Source organism: Sinohyriopsis cumingii, chromosome 1, assembly GCF_028554795.1.
Source record: "Sinohyriopsis cumingii isolate HCF-2022 chromosome 1, ASM2855479v2, whole genome shotgun sequence".
NCBI classification, from domain to species: Eukaryota; Metazoa; Mollusca; class Bivalvia; order Unionida; family Unionidae; genus Sinohyriopsis; species Sinohyriopsis cumingii.
In genome coordinates this window covers 82,218,056-82,240,518 of record NC_142961.1, presented here as the reverse complement: position 1 = coordinate 82,240,518, position 22,463 = coordinate 82,218,056, and the positions used below count along the sequence as shown (strand labels likewise).

At 35.1% G+C, this 22,463-nt stretch overlaps 1 protein-coding gene across 2 annotated transcripts in view; it reads right to left on the bottom strand.

The window, feature by feature from the left end:
* The window catches only part of LOC149807238 (uncharacterized), a 50,527-nt gene extending 38,768 nt beyond the window's left edge, over positions 1-11,759 (bottom strand). The window contains exon 1 of one of the 2 annotated variants that reach the window (XM_089963936.1): positions 11,584-11,759. In XM_089963936.1, the coding sequence (XP_089820062.1) occupies positions 11,584-11,630 (47 nt within the window). In that variant the 5' untranslated portion in view covers positions 11,631-11,759. Of the gene's footprint in view, positions 1-5,165; positions 5,433-11,583 lie in introns of those variants that run through there. The other variant, XM_089963930.1, reaches the window with a different exon arrangement.
* Positions 11,760-22,463: the final 10,704 nt, after the last annotated feature.

The following is a 22,463-nucleotide window of genomic DNA, read 5'->3' as shown; positions in this document are numbered from 1 at the left end:
TATTTTCCTATTTTTTTGTACGAGACGCCTTTCTTGACGGCATATTTGCGTTTGAATAACCTTGTTTGCTACACCATTGTATCAGCAACACGCCCAGAGGTAAAAGAATTATAACGTTATAACTTAGGACAGATACAAAAGAGGTGTTTATCAAACTAGATTTTACAAAATCACTCATGAGAAGGTATAGAAAATATTATTAAGTGAAATGAAGTCATCTGAAATTAAATTGTAAATTATTACTTCACCATTAGAAGAAAACAAATGACGATTAATTATTTACATGCTTTTAAGTATTGCAGAGAACCGCGGCTTTAGAAATAAAAGTTTCACGAAGTGAATGAAGAGCCGGAAAGTAAGATAGACGATTTTGAAGACAAAATAAGAAAGGTATCAACTACTTATCATACCTACCCATATAGAACTTGTATTGACGTTCATTTTATTATGAAAACAGTAGAACGCCAGCGACTCTGCAAAGCACAATTCCAACGCCTGGACAGAGTCAAACACAAACAATTAGGGTCCCATTTCGTTCACATAAAAAAAAACTACATCCAAGTGATAATATAACATTTAAGTCTCTGCCTTTTCTCTTACACTTAAGTGTCTGAGACAAAAGTCATAGCATATTTTGTTTAGCACTTATTGTATATTGCTACAGAAATTTGTGGGCTACAAAATTGGATCAACATTTAAAATTACTCATGAATTTCGTTGGCTATAAAATAGGGCCAACGTCAACAATGACTAAAAATTAGTGGGCTATAAAATAGTGTTAAAGTTTAAAATGCCTACAGAAATTTGTGGCTATAAATTAGGGTCAGCGTCTAAAATAGCTATCGAGGAGCTGTTTAAGCTGTTATTGTCGTTGCTTACTGACACGTTTTTTTTAAAACCAGATACGAGTTCCTTCCGTAGGTGTACATGAAGTGTCCAGTAAATAATTTCTTTTATAAGCCCTCTAATTATTCCCATCCTTCAACAATTCCGTAAATACATTTAATAGAAACGATTGTTTATTAATCTTCGTGGTGTAATTAATATTGCTTAAAGATGAAATCCCAGTGTTACACAATTCCGTTACAGACATCTCGAGAAAAATAAATACCCGAACCCCATAGCAAGAAAAGTCGAATCAAACATACCCCCAAAATGGCACAGAAGCCCAGTATATAATACGGTGGGATGGTGATACTGCATCTAGGACAATGATTTTCACTCTGCGATCTGGCTACCTTAGACTCCAAGGGCACTTATCGTTAATATGATACTCGTCTACAGATGTTTTTAAGTCGTAAAGTAGTTTGAACCTGTTGCACAATCGACAAATGAAGTTAACTTGATTAATGTGGTTTCCTTATGTATTTACATAGGAAATCTTATTACATAGCTGAATCCAAAATTACGCCATCCACTGAAACTATTATAAAACTACGCGTCTATTGGTCGACAAATGGTCTCCTCATGCTGGTCACCAAATATCACTATGACTCTAACCTCCCGTACTCTAAATAGGTCCTTTAGTGTGTGGGTTATATAAGTTGATTCCCTTAAGTGATTTATACAACAGACATTTCTTTGATCTGTGTATTGGTTTGAGGGTTAGTCTCGCTTTCATTATTGAATAAGATTTACATAAATCCATCTTAATGTAAACTTACATGAAGAAAAATTCAAAAGAAACAAATGGAAAAGAAAATAGAAAGCAATATGGAGGAAGTAGACCAAATATGTTAATGACGAGTATGTCAAACAAAATTCACAGGTATCTAACATATGCATACATGACTAATATTGCTTTTCATTTGCTTACAGGTGCTTTCAAGACAACCACTGATCAGTTCTATATTAGCTGTACCTAGTGACTTGATTCAATATAAACTTTGCAATAAACTTAATCAATCCTTTCAAAATAAGTTTTGAAGGGTATTTTCACGTATCAAAGCGTTCTCTTTAAGTCAAACGATAATATAAAGTCGAGGGAAAGCTTAATTTACACATTGTTTGCTTATGTCAGATAGTTCAAACAGGTAGTATGTTTTATTGTAACAATCAATATTTACTTAGTTGTGCATAAATGCATATATATATATATATATATATATATATATATATATATATATATATATATATATATATATATATATATATATATATATATAATCAACAAGTTTAGTAAGAATATCAACGCACATTTATTTGGTTAAGTTAAACGTAAACATTTTTAAGAGGAGCTTACAGTATTTTGTTGTTGTTGTTGTTGTTGGGTTTAACGCCATTTTTCAGCACAAGATAGGCTATACATGGCGGCCAGTATAACTGGTGGAGGAAGAACCTTGAAAAACCCAGGGAAGAACCACCGACCCACCAAAAGCTACTGGTAGGCTTTCCCACGTACCCGCGCTAGCCGAGCCTTGGACTCGAACCAACGCAGACAGAGGTGAGATGGCAGTAATCCGGAACGGTGAGCACTGTAGACCACTCGGCGACTCGGGGCCCCTACAGTATTTTGAATTAAATCCCAAATAATAGTAATTGTCATAAGTCCAAAAGTAAACAATGATCCGAATGAATTCCAATAGTCTTGATGTATCACAATAATATAACCCAGACTATCTTTGAATGTGTCATCAACAATCACAAAGAGTGGTATAGTCCGAAAGTAAATGAGCACTTTTTAATTCCAGTATATATATATATATATATATATATATATATATATATATATATATATATATATATATATATATATATATAAATATATATAAATATAAATATATACATACACATGGTTTACGTGTGAAAGTGGCAAAGAATAATTACTGTCTTTACTGTTAAATTCTGAATAAAGCATAACAACGCGCCTTGAAAGCATTATATGACATCTGACATTTTCAAAAGCGGATAACCTAGTCCATGAAAGACAAATAAATACATCGAAGATTTCAAGAATGTTATCACCTATCGGGGTATGGCCCTGAACTTGCCATTCACAAATAAGCACAGATGAATCATGATAATCCATACTGTAATTAATTAATGCAATCAATCAACTCTTTGACCATTCAGGTGTCTCAGATTCTGGGAGAAAATTAAGTGCCAACATATAGGAGTGGGCATAAAAGAAAATTTTCCAACCATTTAAAAAGAACACAACTTTTAATTGTATCTTATCTAAATGATTTATGTTTAAATATGAGCAATACATACAGGCTTTATGGACTATTATTTAGTGAATGTGACACATAAGAAATCTACACGAACATATCATTTATTTGAGAATATTACAAAGAGAAGCCATTGTGAAGTCAGTGAAAACACGTAAATAGCTGCTGTCTGTGTGTGCGATACGAAAACATGGATTTAACTCCAAATCAGCGAAGTAATATCAAATGGGTATATAATAAAACTGAAATATCAAGACATGACTGAGGATACAAGTAGCATGACTGGATGATGACTAGTGCTCTCGTACGATGGCGGAGGCAGAGATGGATCAGACGGGGGTTTGGGGTGGGTGGGGTGGAACTTATCCCCCCCCCCAAACAAAAAAGAGAATGAGCGTACAAGAATGATAACGTTTCCTAGAGCAATATATATATATATATATATATATATATATATATATATATATATATATATATATATATATATATATATATCTGTCTGTGTGTGTGTGCAAAACCTATCAACTTGTCATAGAGACCAGGACATTTTCTAGCACACTGACCAGAAAAAAACTAATCATACATGGTCCAAACAAAAACTTGTAAAACAGAGAATGTCATTTATCTCATCACATGTAAGACCTGTAGCCTTCAGTATGCCGGAGAAACTGAAAAGCTAAACAAATGGATCAACATTCGTAGATTTCGTAGATCTGATTGGATGACAAAGAAGCTGCACAAAAGCCCGGTCGCAGAACACATTTCCTCCCCATGCCACACTTTCAGTGGTATAACACTTATTGCAATTGCTCACAACCCAAACCGGAGTTCTGAAACCAGGAAAAGAATGAATCTTACTGGATACGCCACATCAGAACATTGAGACCAATCGGTTTAAACCAAGAAGACTAGAAAAAGACAGCCATGCACAAATAAAATTATCTTTTGCAGCCGACACATTTTCTTTTAAATAATTCTCTAAATTTGTTTAGTAGCATGTAACTACTACTATAACAATGAGATACCCGGGATATGATTTGCGCTTACATAAATTTGAATAAAATAACAGATGACGTATGGCTCATCGATTTCTAGGTCAATAAAAAAATATATTCCAGAATCCTCAACAAGTTGAAATAAACTAGTTAGTTGAAACACAATACATTTAAAGTTTTAATTCCGGTAGAAACAGCCAGGTAAAGTTTGGCAAACACAGAGGTTTTTCTGTTTTATTTGTTTGTTTTGTCTATGCTTTGTATTTGCCTTTGAAAAAGACTTATTAAGAGCCGAAAGCGCTCAGGCTAATTAGATACTAGTTTTGCATTGTTCGTTGTTAGTTTCTTGCATTTATCTTAATCAATCCCTGACACACGTGATCACTTTCTGGATCCAGTGCACTTGAAAGGACTGTTATTCGCCATATGATTTGTATTTTAAGTGGTCAGAGCGTCCGGCTCGGATGTGGGAGGTCGCGGGTTCGAACCGCGACCGAGTCATATCAATGACTACTAAAAATGGTACTAACAGCTGCCTCGCTTGGCGCTCAACACTAAGTGGGTAGTATTAGGACTTGTTGGCCTGGTGAGCCGTCCCATTCTTATCATAACTAGCAGTGGTGAGCCGTCCCATTCATATAATCGCTACATACTGTACATCAACATAGCAGTAAGCAGGGGTGAGCCGTCCCATTCATATCATCAATACATACTGTACTACAAGCTTTCTTCCACTGGAATAATTATCCTTTTCATGTCAGTTTGTACAAGAAACGAGAAACGTACTTATATTTATCACTTTCGCTCTCTCTCTCTCTCTCTCTCTCTCTCTCTCTCTCTCTCTCTATATATATATATATATATATATATATATATATATATATATATATATATATATATATATATGTGTGTGTGTGTGTGTGTGTGTGTGTGTGCGTGCGTGCGTGCGTGTGTGTGTGTGTGTGTGTGTGTGCGTGGAGAGAGAGATATATATCCTCACCTGAATCTATTATCCGGTCGTTTCGGCCTGTAAGTAGTTTTCCTATAATCCATAGACATTTTATAAAATGTATTTTGTAGTGTATTGTAATATTTCCAAATATTCACGAGTTTTCTCTGTCAAAGTAGGTGTTCAGTCCGGTGGTGCCAAAACCATGTACAGCTTTTCCCTGCATGCGAATGTTTTTATTTCTCCAGTTCCGATTAAATCGATTACGAAAAAAAGTTAAGTGAATGTAAATTTGTATATTAGGTACCTAGCCTTTGTACTTTAAAGTAGCTTTTTTATTTAAAGCGCAGCACACCTAACAACGGAATGGACCAGTCCAAATGGCTAAGCTCTTTATTTAAAAAAAAAACCCTTTATTTGATGTATAGTGCTTATTTCTTGTTATGCATATGGTAGACACTTGAGGGATCTAAGTAGGGCCAGGGCGACGAATGTAAAGAGAACAGCACAGGGGAAGTCCGTTTTATTTTTCACGCTGATTGACACGCAACTCTTAAAGGTATTTCGTTTTTAATATGACAATATCTACCTGTGCGTTGAGCCTATTAACTTAATGTTCCCAACTGCGGAAGATACTAATCTAGTCGACTCAATAAATAATTGGCAGACTTGGACAACGTCTCACGAGGAGTATCTGATTCAATCCAGTTCAGTTCTTTTTTCAGGCAAGATTATCTACTGTGTGATCTCTTACCTCTTGAGCGAGTACCTGTTGCATTTTTTTAAAAAATCGTAATGAAATCTGACACCCTCAATGTTAAACTGGGGATCTTGGAATACGACGAATATCAGTTGTTTTTACATTGACTTGACAAGTAACGGTGACATTCTCGTTTAATGAAGATCTCAGGTTTGACTCTGTCCAGTAGCGATAGCGACAATGATGTTTTATGATTGACTATCATGAGCCTTGGTAATGCCCCTAACAGAGAATGTTTTGTATCATCTTGCATCGACCTCATTTTTGGTGCTGGTGGGGTGTTGTTGCATGAAAAGTAATTTTATGTTAGTTTTCATTTTAATTGGCATCAACATTCCTTCTTATCAAGGATGATGTTAATCAGAGACATAACGTCCTTACAGGTGTCAGGCAATCTCTTTAACTGTTATTCGAACGAACATGCAAAGCACAGGCTTTTACCACGGTTGATTGAACTATGTATTTTTATGTTACGTGTTTAGGCTCGAATAAACAGTAACACAAGAAAGATTAAAAACAACAAGCTTTGAAAAACATAATAATTTATTTCCCTGGAAAATGTCTGTAAAAAAATATTTTAAAAAATATAAACTTAGGGTTCTAGGAAACAAATCCAAATATAATCCAAGAATAATCCACGATTAAAATTTTAGTAGTTCTAATAATAAAATGCTCTAATGATTTCAAGTTCGAGTCCCGACGAAGAATCCAAGATGGAAGACGATGACGTATGTTGTAATCTGTAGTGTTGAAGTCTACAGTACCTTGTAGAAACAAGAAATTTCACTCCGGTTTTTGGAAATCTGAATTAATTTTTATAAGAGCTGTCCTTGTTCAAGAATTTCACATGAGCACACGTATTTTCCAGGAAAAAAAGAATTAATCTTTTTGAATCCAAGTAATTTGAAATAACTCCAAATTGCGCAACATACAACTTCCAGTATAAGAGCCCAACTACTAAGAATATCTCTCCAAAACAAAGGTTATATCGTATTCTAAAACGCAAAAAGGGGGTCATGTGATCATGTTCCAGAACCTCGTCGAAATTATTTACTTGTTAAAGATCACGTACATCCAGTGTGGCCATGACGAAAACCAAACATTTTACGATAAGAATTTTAAAAAAAAGTGTTTACATCTTAAATCAGTAGTCCCATCATGACCTCGACAAAAACCAGTCATTTTAAATAAAATAGAACTTATTTACGTGGTTGCTACTAATTTTGAATCAAGGCCAGGATCTAGGGCAACACCTGGTGTTTACTAAAACGAACAGTCAAGGTCAAACTATTTTCTGGAAAAAGTATCATATCTAGTGAATAAATTTACATTACAATAGCATGTAATGAAAAATACAATTTTTAAAAAAAAAAAACTGACAATCGAAATTGAAATAAATATATATTATATCAGATGTAACTAAATCAAATATACATAACAGTATTCAAGTCCAAATATAACGAACCATACGTCATAGTTGTATAGCGTCGGAAAAATCTCAACACGTAATAGCATCACGACATCTGAAACTTAATGCAGTTCATGAATGACCACACATATTATGCATAAAATCATTGCTTTTACGCACAGTTAGGTAGTTAAATATAAATGCACAGGAAATGGCTACAGAAATCTGTACAAGAAAGACAAAAGCAAAATATTCGTATTTTTCATTGTGTCTTGTCTGTAAACAATTCTTCCAACTTTTAGTATTAAAAACAACAACAGCAAAACTATTATTCAGTGGATGCATGCACATAATTGAAAATTTCGATTAGCAGAAGATCAATTCTTTATTGCTATCCGTCCGTATGCCCGCAATTTTTACGAAACATCCGTATAAACTGAAAAATTTGCATGTCTTGGTTAGCCTGGTTTCTCTAATACTGTAAATTATCTTCATTTATTTTTGTTTTAAATTTTCATTCTGATCATTAATATTAGTAAGATATACGGGTAAACATTTTAAACTTAACTTTGCAATTTACAGTCCCCACAATACTCAGATCACTCTATCGCAAAGATGCTTTGGCTAGCGCAAAACAAAAACAAAAAACGTTAAAGACGTGCCCCTCCCTCCTAGGAATTACTAAACAACCAACCATTAGACAAAAAAGACATGCAACTCCGTCTTTCATACTCTTTCATACTCTCTTTTTGGGATCTTTTTTAAAAATCCATTGAGCATTAATTACTCAATAAATTAATAGTTAAATTTAATTGATTTACATGAAATGAAACTAAATTATTTATTTATTTATATAAGGTGCTTGTACAGCAAGTCATCATGAATTATTTGAGATACATTTGTCGGATTAGGCCAGAGTGTGAGGTAGTCTATAAGGTAAATGCCACCCCAAAACCGGGAAGCAAAATCTTGGTTGGTCCACGAATGAGATTTACAAATTGGTTCTGGCTTATTAAAACAGATCTACAGAGCTGTATATCTAGCGTCTGAATCACTGCAATTTCTAAACTCAATCTTACTGTAGTCTGCACACATAAATCTGCAATACATCCATTCACTTTGACCCTGTTACCTTTTACTTGGTGATCACGTACATATTTTATATCCCTGATCGAATATGTGCGAAGTCCGTTGACATACCCCGTTGCAAGCTAGAGGCTTCGCTATTTGGAAAATTCGATTGACATAACAGTAGGTAAATAGTGAGAGGCGTTGAGCGCATCGTGATGTTTATAACATTACTATCTGTTTTGGGAGGAATTTCCAGAATTTTTAATTCCAGTACTCTATTTACTTATTCCACGACTTCATCCCATTGTCGTAATATCTGAAACCTTACTACTACAAATAAATTGAGATACTTCAGTGTCGTACATCATGAGTTTACAGGTAAATAAATAATAAAAAGGGTGCATGTGATTGTAAACATGGCGGTGTAGAGTAGATATAAAGCACTGAAAGCAACTGAGACTGTTTTTACAACCACATTTAACACTCTTGAAGCTGGAAAAGAATTAAGGTGAATGGATTGACATAGTTTTAAAATAATTAATTTTTAAAAATTTAAAATTTTAACAGAAAGACTTAGAGACTTCAAAGTTCCAATTGTTTTTATCATGTTTTTGAAATGTCTTATGTCAAAGAACGTAATATGTTCTCCTGAATGAAATCCTTGCTAAACACGTTCCATCTGGCTCTGTTTGTATGCTAAATAAACTCACAAGAGACACAAACTTTGTTTACAGAGAAACATATTGTGCTTAGATATTTTACTATGTATTGGGTAAGATTGAAAACTAGTGTCTGACTATTTAAGGCAGAACAAGCAAATAACAGATCGTAAAGTCAGCGACCATGATCATTTAAGAGACAGATATAGAGGTACAGGAGTATAATATCAGTTACGTTCATAATGCACGCTATTATTCATTTATAACTTGTATAGTTGTGACTGTAACATAATGATTAAGATATTGGTTAAAATGATCCAGAGGCAACATTATACCAAACAATGATGAAAATATATTTTATTCAGTAAGATCGCTTATTCAACATTATACCAAACAATGATGAAAATATATTTTATTCAGTAAGATCGCTTATTCAACCGCACGGAAAATTACCATGAATTTACTTAGGTTATGCAGTCATCAGATAAACTGGATATCAAAATGAACTAAGTGTCACTGTCTGTGTACGATGATAATTGCTTTATTGTAGGCACTATATTATCAACTGGATACATAAGCATCACGAAAAAAAAAATTCTGCTTCATTTTTAGCTAATCTATAATCCATCTTTGTAGATATATATGATGAGATTATTATTAATAGAAACAGCTGATATCGACGTTTTATCTTTGGATTAGAAAACAGCTAAAAACCTAATATTATCACATGTCCTGTATAACACAGTTATGAATTTGATCGATCGCTCAGTCTGATATTTCAAAATGTCTACCACTGAAAGTTATTTCTTTTTACATCGTCAAGATTATCAGTCATCGATTTCAAACAAGGTATTTATAATGTTGTAAAGTAGGTATAACCACTTAAGTAGTGTGGAAATGAGGGTTTTAGGCGGAGGTTACTGCTCTAAGTTAAAGCCTCTATCTCCCATGACTTTTGCGAATATGAGTAAGAAGCCACATGTGTTTCTGCAATGCATTGATTATAATCAGTGAGAGTAAAAATGATCAATATACTGCCATAAAAGAAGACTAAGCCTTTGGGGATAAAGGCTGTTGACAAATCCGCGATTATCACACTACTAAAGTAAACATAATTATTGATTGTGGCTGTACTGCAACTTTCCGCAGTGCTACAGAAATAGGATTATTGATCGCAAATACAAAAGTGTGGATATTTTCTGTTGCAGAGAATATTTTTTTTTGGCGGAGAATATTTTATACCAACTGGGACAGAACATATCTTATATTAAAGAATCACCATTTGTTTTGAAAGAATTTTTGGAGATAGCTAATCGTGGCTTTATTTTGCCACATGCATTGAATGCATGTAATGTTGCAGAAAAGATTAAATCGCTGTTTCATTTGAATTCATCATACATATACATCAAAGAGGCACAAAAGATGGTATATGCCGTTTGAAACACCTAAGCTGAACACTTGATATATTAATTAAATTAGGAATTATCGTGGAAAAGCAACAATGTGAGATTGGTGAATATTTTGAGAGAAAAGCTCATAAGTCATTATCTGAGATTGTGCAAGAAAGAAAAGCAGTAATGTTGAGTATATGTGAATGCTGTAATAATGATAAAGACGACAACGACAGTTGAAATATTAAGTGAATATAGTAGCTTGACTAGCAAAGATCACCAAGGGTAAATCGATTAGAGAGATTTTTTTAGTATTCATATAACAATGGCATCAACAATCACCAATCTTCAGCATATATATGAAACGGAATACAACGAATAAGAAGAGATGCATCACTAGCACTGGAAAACATTATCAGAAGCTATTACATAAAATGTTTAAGCAAAACCTATGGAAGTGTGCAAGCGCTCCAAGACAATTCGTGTTATTGGATACAAACGTACAAAGTCTGGTCGTGTTCGAGTTAGTGTAATACGTTGCCGTTATGGGTCATTTTGGTTCGTTTGGGCTGACACACTTTTGGAAGATATTTTATTCAACTTTCAAAATATGTTATATGATGCCATAGATAATGACTCTGTTTATTTGCAAAAGGCAACATTTAAATTCATTTAAATTTTACTGTTTAAGTTGGATATCAACTTCCATATCCATGTACTACACTATGTAGAAGCGGAGATAAAACAGCGGCGACTTGAAAACGAAAGGTAGCGACTCAAAACATCATACAAATAAATAAAGCTGTGTTCATAAGCATTTCATATAAAGTTGAATGGCATTTTGAAGTAATAAGTGCAAAGTTGTATGCCTTGGAAAAAGAGAAACTATGCAACACACATGCCATTATGACTGCTGTGATTTTGCTTAACGCTGTTGCCGAAACATACACAGAAGTAAATGAAGTAACAGTTATGGTTGAAGCGATTGCATTGTATGATCTAAGTATATCGCGCAACAGTGTGTTACGCAAATACCAAGCCGTTTGTATGAAGCCAACACTTCGCGTTTTTAGAACCTGTGGTTTGCCTGATAACCAGTTACTATGCAACAACGGAAACAATTTGCACGTGAGAGTAATATATGAATACCAAGAGGCATAAGAAAAGCTGGCATACTTACACAATTAGGTGAGTTTTAGGACGAACAAAACCGTCTTCGTATTGCATCTGCTATTGCTACTGAGGTTGCTGAGTATGTTTCGACGTCGTGGTATCACACATACAGCACAACAATTACAAGTACCTGAATTTAAGTTTCGCAAACGCAGTAGTAACTTAGAAAATCGCGTTTCAATTATCCTACACACATGTAGACACAGGTAGAGACGCTAGACAGCTGTTATCAAATATGATTCCTGGAATTATATTGGTGTTACAGCGCTATAGTACGTCAGGTGTTAATGTGGATATTGTTCTTAATGCGCTTTTAATAATGCTGCTTAATCTTGACAAGGATGGGTTAAAACTTACAATACCGTGCATTCACAGCTGTGCTCGAACAATTTTGAATCGCAAAGACACCAAGGCGATCAGTGATGAAATGAATAAAGGAACTGAAAAGAATCTCTAAACGTTGGAAAAATACTCACCAATGCAGAGTCAGGACAAAAGTATACAACCACGATGATAGATGTTTTGAATGGGCGATTTTATTTCCGTTACATCCCGCTAGTGAACACAACGATCAGGTGGGTAAATAACAACAGTATGTCGGTGAACTCTATTTTGGTGATATAGAATTTCTGGTGCAGATTATTAAGGTCGCACTAAAAATTGAAATTCTTACCCATGGTAGTGCTGTTAATATGTTCACTTGTGATAAGGGCTTTTATCTATTTGCAATATCCCCACGTCTACAAAGCGAGCGAATCCAAACTGATTTGTTATTACTTAGCTGTATGATTGGTTCAGAACCTCTGTCTCATTACGCATCGATAAAGAATCTTGCCCGGTTGCTTAAAGATGTTGCATTACGCATCTAGCACACAACAACTGCTCGCTGACCATGACTTTTAATGCGGTGGAATCAGTGAAAACCACAGCGTACGATTATACCATAACCTGGAAAAGCATTTAGAAGTTTACAGAGGTGAAACGAAAAATGAAAGTACCCAACATCTTATATACGGACTTGGAATGTTTCAACGTTCCAGTGAACGATTAGCGCCTAGCAAATACAACATAAGTTGCTGACAAGTCCCATACGGGGTTTTCCACAAAATTTTTGTGTGATGACCAAACAGAGCCACCAATGTTGTATCATGGTAAGGATTCAGTTGAGGTGCTTCTTAAATCACTCGAGGTAACAGCGAAATGGATTCGACAACAACTCGATTCGCCCGCCGACATGATTATAACCAGTAATGATTTTAATGAACTTTATATTGCCACTCATTGCTGCAGTAGTGATAGTTCTTTTGAGCGAACTGAATATTTCCCCGTTTTCGATCACTGTCACATCACAAACGCGTATATATGAGCTGCAGACACTGCTTGCAATTTGCAGTTACGAATTAAACTAGTCAAACGAACATTCATGTAGTGCGTGGTATGGTGACCATCTAATAATGCAAGCAGTGGCATCAGCGTCAAAGGCACCATAAGAGTTATTCGAAGCAATATGATAAATATGTGACGTTTAAACTCGGAAAACTACAGTTTATTGATTCGTTACAGCTTTTAATTCATCATTAGACAAGTTAGTTAGCAATCTAGCGACAGAAAACTTCAAAATCACTTGTTTGATGAGTATCACTGCCACTGAGTTGGTAACTAGAAAAACCATGTTACCCTATCAATACATTTATGATTGGGATAAATTTACTGAAACTCGGTTACCACCTTTCAAAGCAGTGAATTAGTCATGTCGCGTGAATATATTTCAGAAACAATTATGAACATGCAAAAGATTTGTGCGTGTTTGATTGCAAAAATACTGGTGACTATCACGATCGGTATTTGCTCAACCGTTTGTTACAGCTAGCAGATGTATTTGAAGCGTTTCGTGACACTGCTTTGTGAATGTATAAGCTAGACCCTGCGTACTATTTTACGTCGCCGGGAATGGCTTGGAATGCACTTTTATAAAAAAAAATAGATATAGAGTTGGATATGTTTACTTATATTGATATGCATCTGTGTATTGGGCGCTCACTTCGCGGTGGAATATAAATGGCAATTCATCGATATGCGCACTCGAACAACTCGGAACATATATGTGTTTGACTCCTTAGTCCCAAACAGTTACATCATGTATCTTTACGCCAACTAACTTTATGGTTGAGCAATGATGCAACCGTTAACTTTTGGTGGGTTTCGGTGGATTGATCCCGCACATATTGACATTCAAAACCTCGTACACGATTACGATATCAATAACGACCATATATACTTCTTTGAAGTTGAGTTAGAATACCCTGAACAACTTCAAGCCCACCATAATGATTATCCATTAGCACCAGATGCGTTGTCAGGAACTCGTGAATTGTTGTCACCTTATCAGTTCATGAATCCGGACGTAAATGTACTGAATTCAGCAAGCTTGTTCCAAATTTCAGGACCCAAAACAAATTATCTATTACATGATCGAAATCCGAAGTTGTACTTGCACTTGGGAGTACGAGTAAGTAAAGTCTATCGAGTGTTTGCATTTCGCTAACAAGCTTGGATGCCCCATACCCCCTCCATTCAAGTGAATACAGATCTGAGAACAAAGACCACCAATGACTTTGGAAAAGATTTATTTGAACTGATGAAAAATTCCGAATTTTGGCAAAGCAATGGATAATTTACAAAAATGGATTCAAGTCTTTTGTTCGTGATAGTGAACAAGATGAGTTTCACAGGCTTTCTGCTAATCCGGTATTTGAATCCCGAAAGATATTGGATGGTGGACTTATTGCTGTTCATAGTATTAAAGCAAAACTTACGTTGACAAAACTGTTCATAGTAAGAAAGCAAAACTCAGGGTGACAAAAGCAATTGTTGTTCGTCAATACTTGACATTTCGAAGCTGCACTTATGCGAGTTTTATTACGATAAAATAAAGCTGTTTTACCAAGATCGTGTCAAGATGCTTTATACGGAGACCGATTCTTTGCAGATGCATATAGTCACCAATGATGTTTATTCAGATATCGCAGCAGACGCACTCGCGAACGAATTTGACAACAGCGATTATCAGAAAGAACACCCATTGTTTATCAACGCCAATTTAAAGGTCATAATTCAAAGACGAATGCTCAGGTAAACCAACCAATTAATACGTGGGACTTCTACGTAAAATGTACTCAGTTTTGTATTTGGAACAAAAAAACATTAAAATGGAGAAAGGAGTTCCACGGGTTTTTGTGCAAAAATATCTCAGGCATGTGGAATGTTGGCGCGAGCTATGTGAATTCACACATAAAGCAGATATGTACAAGTCAAAGAAACATCGCATGGATGTATACCCAAGCACCAAAGCGATAACATACGATGGATATTTCCCGATGGCATTACCACTTACCAGTTTGGTCATCATACGATTTATTAACGTACTCTTTTTTGTACTAATTCTGTACTCACTGGAACGACTTCCAATTCCTCTCGCAAAACGGCTCTACTTGGTGTGTGGATCACTTTGTGGTCCACTGATTGTTCATTCACAGCGCCAAACGATAATATGTTAGTTGTGTTGGAAAATCGATCCTATCTGAAATTGTAAATAAATCAATCGACCATAATGCATCAGTAGCGCAACATTGGCCGCCTTTTCCAGATGCATTGAAATACTGAACAAAATTATTTTCCAAGTGGTTGTAACTGTGGTGGTTGTGAATCATTTTGTATATAACGGCGACAGTCTTTCTCTAATGGTATTAGCCAGTTTTAATCCACTTGAACATGCTATTTCATCATTTCGTGCTTGTATTACTAACGTAAGTCGTGTTACCATTCGCGAGACCGTCCTGCGGTCCGCAATTGCTCTGCAGTATGAGGTCTCGTTGATAATTCTTGTACGTATTGATGTCTGAATAACCGTTCTGCAAGTGTGTGATTAAATCATTCCACATTAGCTTTGTAAGGCTGCATATTGACATGCGAACACGTGCTCGCACTTGATGTATTGCGGATAATACAGCAACAGATCCAAGAAATTCGTTACCCGGATCGGCTTGTAATAATCGTGACCATGTTAACTGACCACGTGCATAACTACTTTCAAGTGCACCAGCGACACTTACTGAATCCTTTGACTTTAACGATTCGGCTTGTTTGTATGTACTTGCAACATTGGCAATGGCATAACGCGTACTTGTATGTGTGCAATTGACCCTGTCGATCACGTATACTATCATGTGGAAGAAATAAGAGATCCGTCTGATACAATTCATTAGGTATTTGTACATAAAACCAACCAAGCGAAATAGTTACTGGGATTTGTAGGTAAATTTTCACAATGCTTGTTTGGCCAACCATGCTCGAGCAGCACCATGGCTGACTTTTTCCACGCTTGACAATTTTCAACAGCGGCTTAGTCTATTCAATAACCGCAAGGAATTAATATATTTGAAATAAAATCTGATCAGAAAGCATGTATTACTATAAATTATCTTTAACGGCCGCCAAGTGCAATGTTCGGCCCTTATGCTGCCTTCGATGATCTATCAAGCGATTCGTTCTCCAGGTGTTGAATTACACGCATTTAATCATGAATGAGATCTATATCGGCCCGTTTAAATACACATATATCATTTGATATTTTATAAACAAGGTCATGTCGGTAACACGCATCATCAACACAATTAATTGGTGTTTCACTAGGCTTTGCTTGGTTGTTATATTTAAGACGTATATTAAGCCATGTACCAGGCCGGTATTAATTGTATTCAGGAATGTTCTTCACCAGAATATTTACTCCATTGTGTTCCTGGTAATTTAGTTACAGAAAGCAGCGCCATCACCGCCGACGACGTTTTTAACAAACGTGACCTTCTTTGCTCCACAAAGTACACAATATTCCTTAATTGCTGCTCTACCATTACGTGTTTGAACACAAGCTGGATATACGAGTTTTCATGTGAAATCGCACACAGCATAAAGATATCATTGTGTTATACACAACAGTTGTATATTCAATGGCATCACGAAAAGGAAATTTAACGTCTTTGATTTTTCTGCACGGGTAAACCACTCAAGTATAGTTCCAATAGAACCATTTCAGTATTTCCAAACTCAGGAAAAAACTAAAATCTTAATAAATATGATTTTGAGATGGTTAAAGTGGGATCAGTTATGTGTGAATGCACCATCGACAGATAATCAACCGCCGTGTTATGATGTTCTCAGGGGTTTGAAGAAAGCGTTGAGTGATAAAGCAACGCTCACCAATGATTTCTCTGCCACAAGTGAACAAGCACCTACCATTGATGATTTGGATTCAAGTGAAAATCATTTTGTTGTGTATAACGATTTTATGCTGGAACACCAAATCAATTCCGCAAAAAAATATTTTCACGAGGTCGGCAAAAACATTGATGTGATCCATTTAACTCAACGGTATGCACACTCACCAAAAGTGATATACATCAACTGTAACATGCTGACTCCAATTTGTGGTATTGACACGCATTGCCCTGCAAATGTTCCTTGCAATTTGTGTGTCGTTATTCCGTCATGACATAATTTTCATGATATGTATTCGGACGTCACTAAGGACAGGTATAGTTTACTCACTATTGATTTGACATGTGGTCACAAACAAATATATCGTGCTGGTTTAGAAGCAGCAATCATAATAATCATAAATATCTCTTTCCGCCAGTGATCTCATAGAATAGCATGAAAAGTAACACCGCAAAACCACTCGTGAACACCAGGAACTGATTCTTAATATTCTAGAATGCTACAAAAGTATCAAAGGTATGTTACAGTCAAGACTGACTGCGCGATAATATCTCACAGTGGGCTTTGAACATTTGCACCCTTGATTGAACCAACAAAGGAAACTGTGAAACGTGCCAAGGATCTTAAAGAGGCAACAAGAGCAGCAATGGAACAAGTATCAGCGCCATCTGGGACAGAAGAATAATCTGGTCCAATTCGTAAAATAGCTCAACGGACCAAGGATATTAAGAAAGCAACACGAGCAACTGCAGAGACTACTGAACACTTGCCACAGACGATAAAGAAAATCATATAAGACGTTGGAGAAATTGAAAAGATTGTACAAAGCCAAACCATCAAAAATTACTTGAAAATCTTCCAGCACCACAAAAACCACCCACATACAAGTCAATGATGAAAACACCAAAGCAAATTCCATCAGTACAGGACTTTACATACACCCCAGCTGGAAAAAAAATAGTGATCAGAGAACGAACATAGAGTATAAAAATATAATTTACAAAGCGGGTATACAGTTAAGTTAGTGAGCTTAAACAAGCATCTGGTGAGCTGTTTGATTTTTATAATAAAATAATTTTACAATGGCTCGAGAAATTACCCAAGCTAATAAAGGCTCGAGAAATTACCCAAGCAAATATAGCGATGAAAGATTTTATGTCAAATACAGCGATAAAACAAGTACCTGAAAATACATACGAATACGAGGAACATTGATATGCAAAGCAATGGCAATAAGAAAATGTATATGCTCCAAAACAATGAGCATATGAGTTCGAACAAATGCTAAGAGAGCAGCAAACATCTATACCCGTACACGTGATATGTACCAATACCTCGGCAGGCATAAACACATGTACCAACACAAAAAGAAGAAAGACGTGCAACTTATAAACCAACCATAACGTGTATCTTCTGCAAAAACACAAGAAGAACAAGCCACATTTGAAAAGAACACGAACAGATGATGAAGAAGCTAGAGCAACAACCCAAACCTCATTTTCGCAATTAGGAATAGCAAACCAAATGGATAGAAGAATGAACAAATCAAAACTGCATTAGCGTCATTGCGAGTTTATTACAGATGGCCTAATTTACGATCATAACCATTTGGGGTCATGGTGCAAATAACAGCATATTCTTTCCTCAAACTGTAATTCCAAAAATTATCATGTCCGTAGATAAAATCTATTTTATTTATTCATGCCTAGGCAATAAATGATTTCAGCTCATTAAATTGTCTCTTTACCGGAGAATCTTAAACAAAATAAACATAAATTGTATCAGTATTTGTATTTTCATTTCTGTTGATTTGCTGTTGGGCATCTTGCTAACGTTAGCAAACTTATGACATGTACTATGCAGTTGATTAACACGTGTACTTCTCAAATCAAGATCGATACAATGATTTTAGATATACCAGCTCACAATTACGTTACTAATTTCTGTAATTATTTTTAGGAAAAAAAGATTTCGAGGCTTATGCAAACTGTTGCCCAGTAAGAAACCTGCGAATAGACCATATTTGGTCGACCGTCTGCAGTCCTCGACATAAGTCCGTTTTGCTGAGTTCTAGAACATTTCCAAATTACTTTCTCTCCATTTATTTAGCCAAGTTCTTAAACATTTCCCAAATTACTTTTCTCCATTCGCTTAGCCCAGTAGTCTGATTGTGTTAATAGCGATACTCCATTGCTTTCAGTAAAGTATCATGCACCATTTAGCACTAAGTGTGCAAAAGAATAACTTATATTAAAAACAATTTCATACCTTTTTTCCACATATTTTGATGCAGTGTACAGCAATATGGAGTCTGTATGACGTGAAAATTAAACGCCACTGACACTTATGAATAATCCATTTAGTATCAAGGACAAAAGGATTTTAACAAAACTTGGAGAAATTGAACATTAAATCTTTTTCTGTTCAAATCATTTGCAAATAAAATGGATTCTAGTTAGTCTCAAACAACCTTGACAATAGTTTCTAAAAATGTAGGAAGGCCTGTATTGGCCATAAACTGCATTTTATGATGAAGTCAATAGTACAATTCTCCATGTATTTTGGAAATAATAATGATGATGATGATGATGATGATGACACAAGTTTAATGCAAAACATTATGATATTCTCCAAAATCAGTGGTCTAGAATATTCATATTCTAGGCTCATATCTTTCTGTACATGTTGAACTATCTGTTGTAACACAATTGGCAATTAAGTTTTCTAAACTTTATTAATTAATGAATAATGAGTTGAAATCCCTAACCACTTACATGGTATCCCAATAATGGGTTCAAGGTGTGAAATACAAGACGCTGCTATATGTTCTCTTGTGTAGACCACCAGCCAGATCAAACTGCCTCATCGTATCCTGTTTTCCAAAGTACCTGTGTCTCTGTAAATGACTACACTGTACAACTATTATTTTTTTAAAAAAAGCTAATTTATCCGGTCCACTGTTGAAATGGCATTCAAAGAAAAAAAAATGCTCATAACTAGTTATCACAACTACATAATTAATTTACTAAATCCAGGACATGTACATACATATAAGTGTAAACTATTTTCCTTTCCACTGCCTATTCGACACACTGTTAAATCCAATATAGAAAAGCACATGTATATATACAAGTATAGATGTCATATTCACCGTCCTTTTGACGTGTTGTGCTATCCTTCGTTTAACCTTAACTATCACTGACAATCGTGACGTCCACCCGAACTGAACGAAACACCATCTTGTAAAGTATACAACTACTGATATATCCTGCCTCATCAGTTTGTAACTTTGTTTGAATTTGTCTTTTTCTTATTTTATTTCATATTATTGTTTTGCGAGAAGTGCCTTCTCACACACTAGCGGAAACGTATACCACTACCAGAATAGTTCTCATATTTGCAAACAAATTCAATTTACATCCGATTTATGCATATATAAAAGGTATAAACTTTGGCGGATTAATACTTACAGAAGTAGATGCCGTGAAAGTTGTGATGAACAGAAGTAAAATGTAAGCAATCAAATCAGTCATTTTATAGTATGTATTTTAAGGGCGTTTTTGCAATTTTCCTTGCTATTAATCGGTACCGACAATAATTGTGCTTTCAATATAGAAAGCTTGATATCCATCGAATTAGGTGTATGCTTGTAATATGACCGTCTCTCAAGGGACTGGATTCACTGGAAGAAGACCAGTACGGCAGCCCACATTTCCTGGTATCGTGATGTTTGCCAGGTGCATTGTACGTAAGGCTCAGTGTATATGAAAAATCTAAGGCTCGTTGTATCTTGATTATTCTTCATACAACAAGATATTTACAACACAATAGCTCAATACTACCCCAATGCCGTGATCTATAGCGCATAAAATACGATATTATGTAGCCTACTTAAGATCAAATAAAAACATTTTTCCCAAAACAGATTTTACCTGAACATCTGAATGACAGTTTTTAAGTTAATGATATATAACTTTAAACCAATTACGTATTATACGAAATGCATATGATATCCCATATCATCATTTTGATAATGTTAATTAAAATAATTGTTTCCTACATTATGATTCCAAACATCAGTGACAAAACAGAAATGTAAGTGCGGTTGATTCAATGCTAGCACTGCTCAAATCATGTGTACATCGTACGGATTGACTCAACTATAAAAAAAAAATCCAGTCCATTTCAAGCAGAAAAGCAAAATCCACCCATCCCAGACCAACTGAAAATGTTGTTTCAATGCGCAATTATTCACAATATGCCACTAAATTTCAATTTTAAGTAGACCAAAACAAGAATTCTTTTTTTAAAGACTTATGTCGATCGCCCGACGAATGTTTAAAGGTCGCTGGGCGGTGCTATGTGCACATTAATATTGTTATTGTGAATGGATGAATGTACAGTTGTGAATTTTGGTATACAGCATAAATTCAATTACTTCGTTGATTATAGTGTATTCTTTTATTACTAAGACATAGGTGGAAAAACAAAATGAGTATATAAGAAAAAGGTTACTGCATTTGTATGGGAAAATATGAACTCGGTTTTTTTCTTCTGGACTAATACTGCCTTCACAAGGTCGTGCAGTATTACCCAGAAATAGTACATAGGTTCCTATACAAATGCAGTAACATTACCCATAATGAACACTCGTCTAGCATTCTGTCTGGTGTTATCCATTATGAACACTCGTTTTTCTTAATAACTTAGAGGAAAACGTATTATTAAATATTTCGTTTTAACTTTATACTTTATTTTAAGGTAATTCTTAAAATGGCAAACGGAAACGATGCTTTCAAAATTGGAATTTGCACAATGTTTATCGGATCTCGTGCGTATATTATTTGACCAAAAAATGCACCAACCATTTTCTGTGATGGAGGGTACTGAAGGAATGATTTGTTTATTAATTTATTTCATTATTATGTTTAAGGCGAAATATACTTAAAATAGTTTTGTTTTCATTGTTCCACTGTTTTTATTCTTCTTTTCTTCCTTTTCTTATAATGAGCTAAAGAATGTCTGTAAATAATTTTCTAGTGGGAAGTGATTTTTATAATCACCTCATGAATACAGTGGTGGGTTCCTAATTGCAATACCAATCATCAGGATAATAATAATTTTGCTTATTGCAGATTAGACTAGATACATAGTGTACATCATGGAGAACAAAGATTACATGCCAGATTAGACTAGATACATAGTGTACATCAAGAAGAACAAAGATTACATGCCAGATTAGACTAGATACATAGTGTACATCAAGAAGAACAAAGATTACATGACAGATTAGACTAGATACATAGTGTACATCATGGAGAACAAATATTACATGCCAGATTAGACTAGATACATAGTGTACATCAAGAAGAACAAAGATTACATGCCAGATTAGACTAGATACATAGTGTACATCAAGAAGAACAAAGATTACATGACAGATTAGACTAGATACATAGTGTACATCAAGAAGAACAAAGATTACATGACAGAGTAGACTAGATACATAGTGTACATCATGGAGAACAAAGATTACATGCCAAAGAATTTGTATGATATGAATTCATGGTGGAAGAGAGGTAACCCAGTTTAAAATGTATGATACAAGCCTCT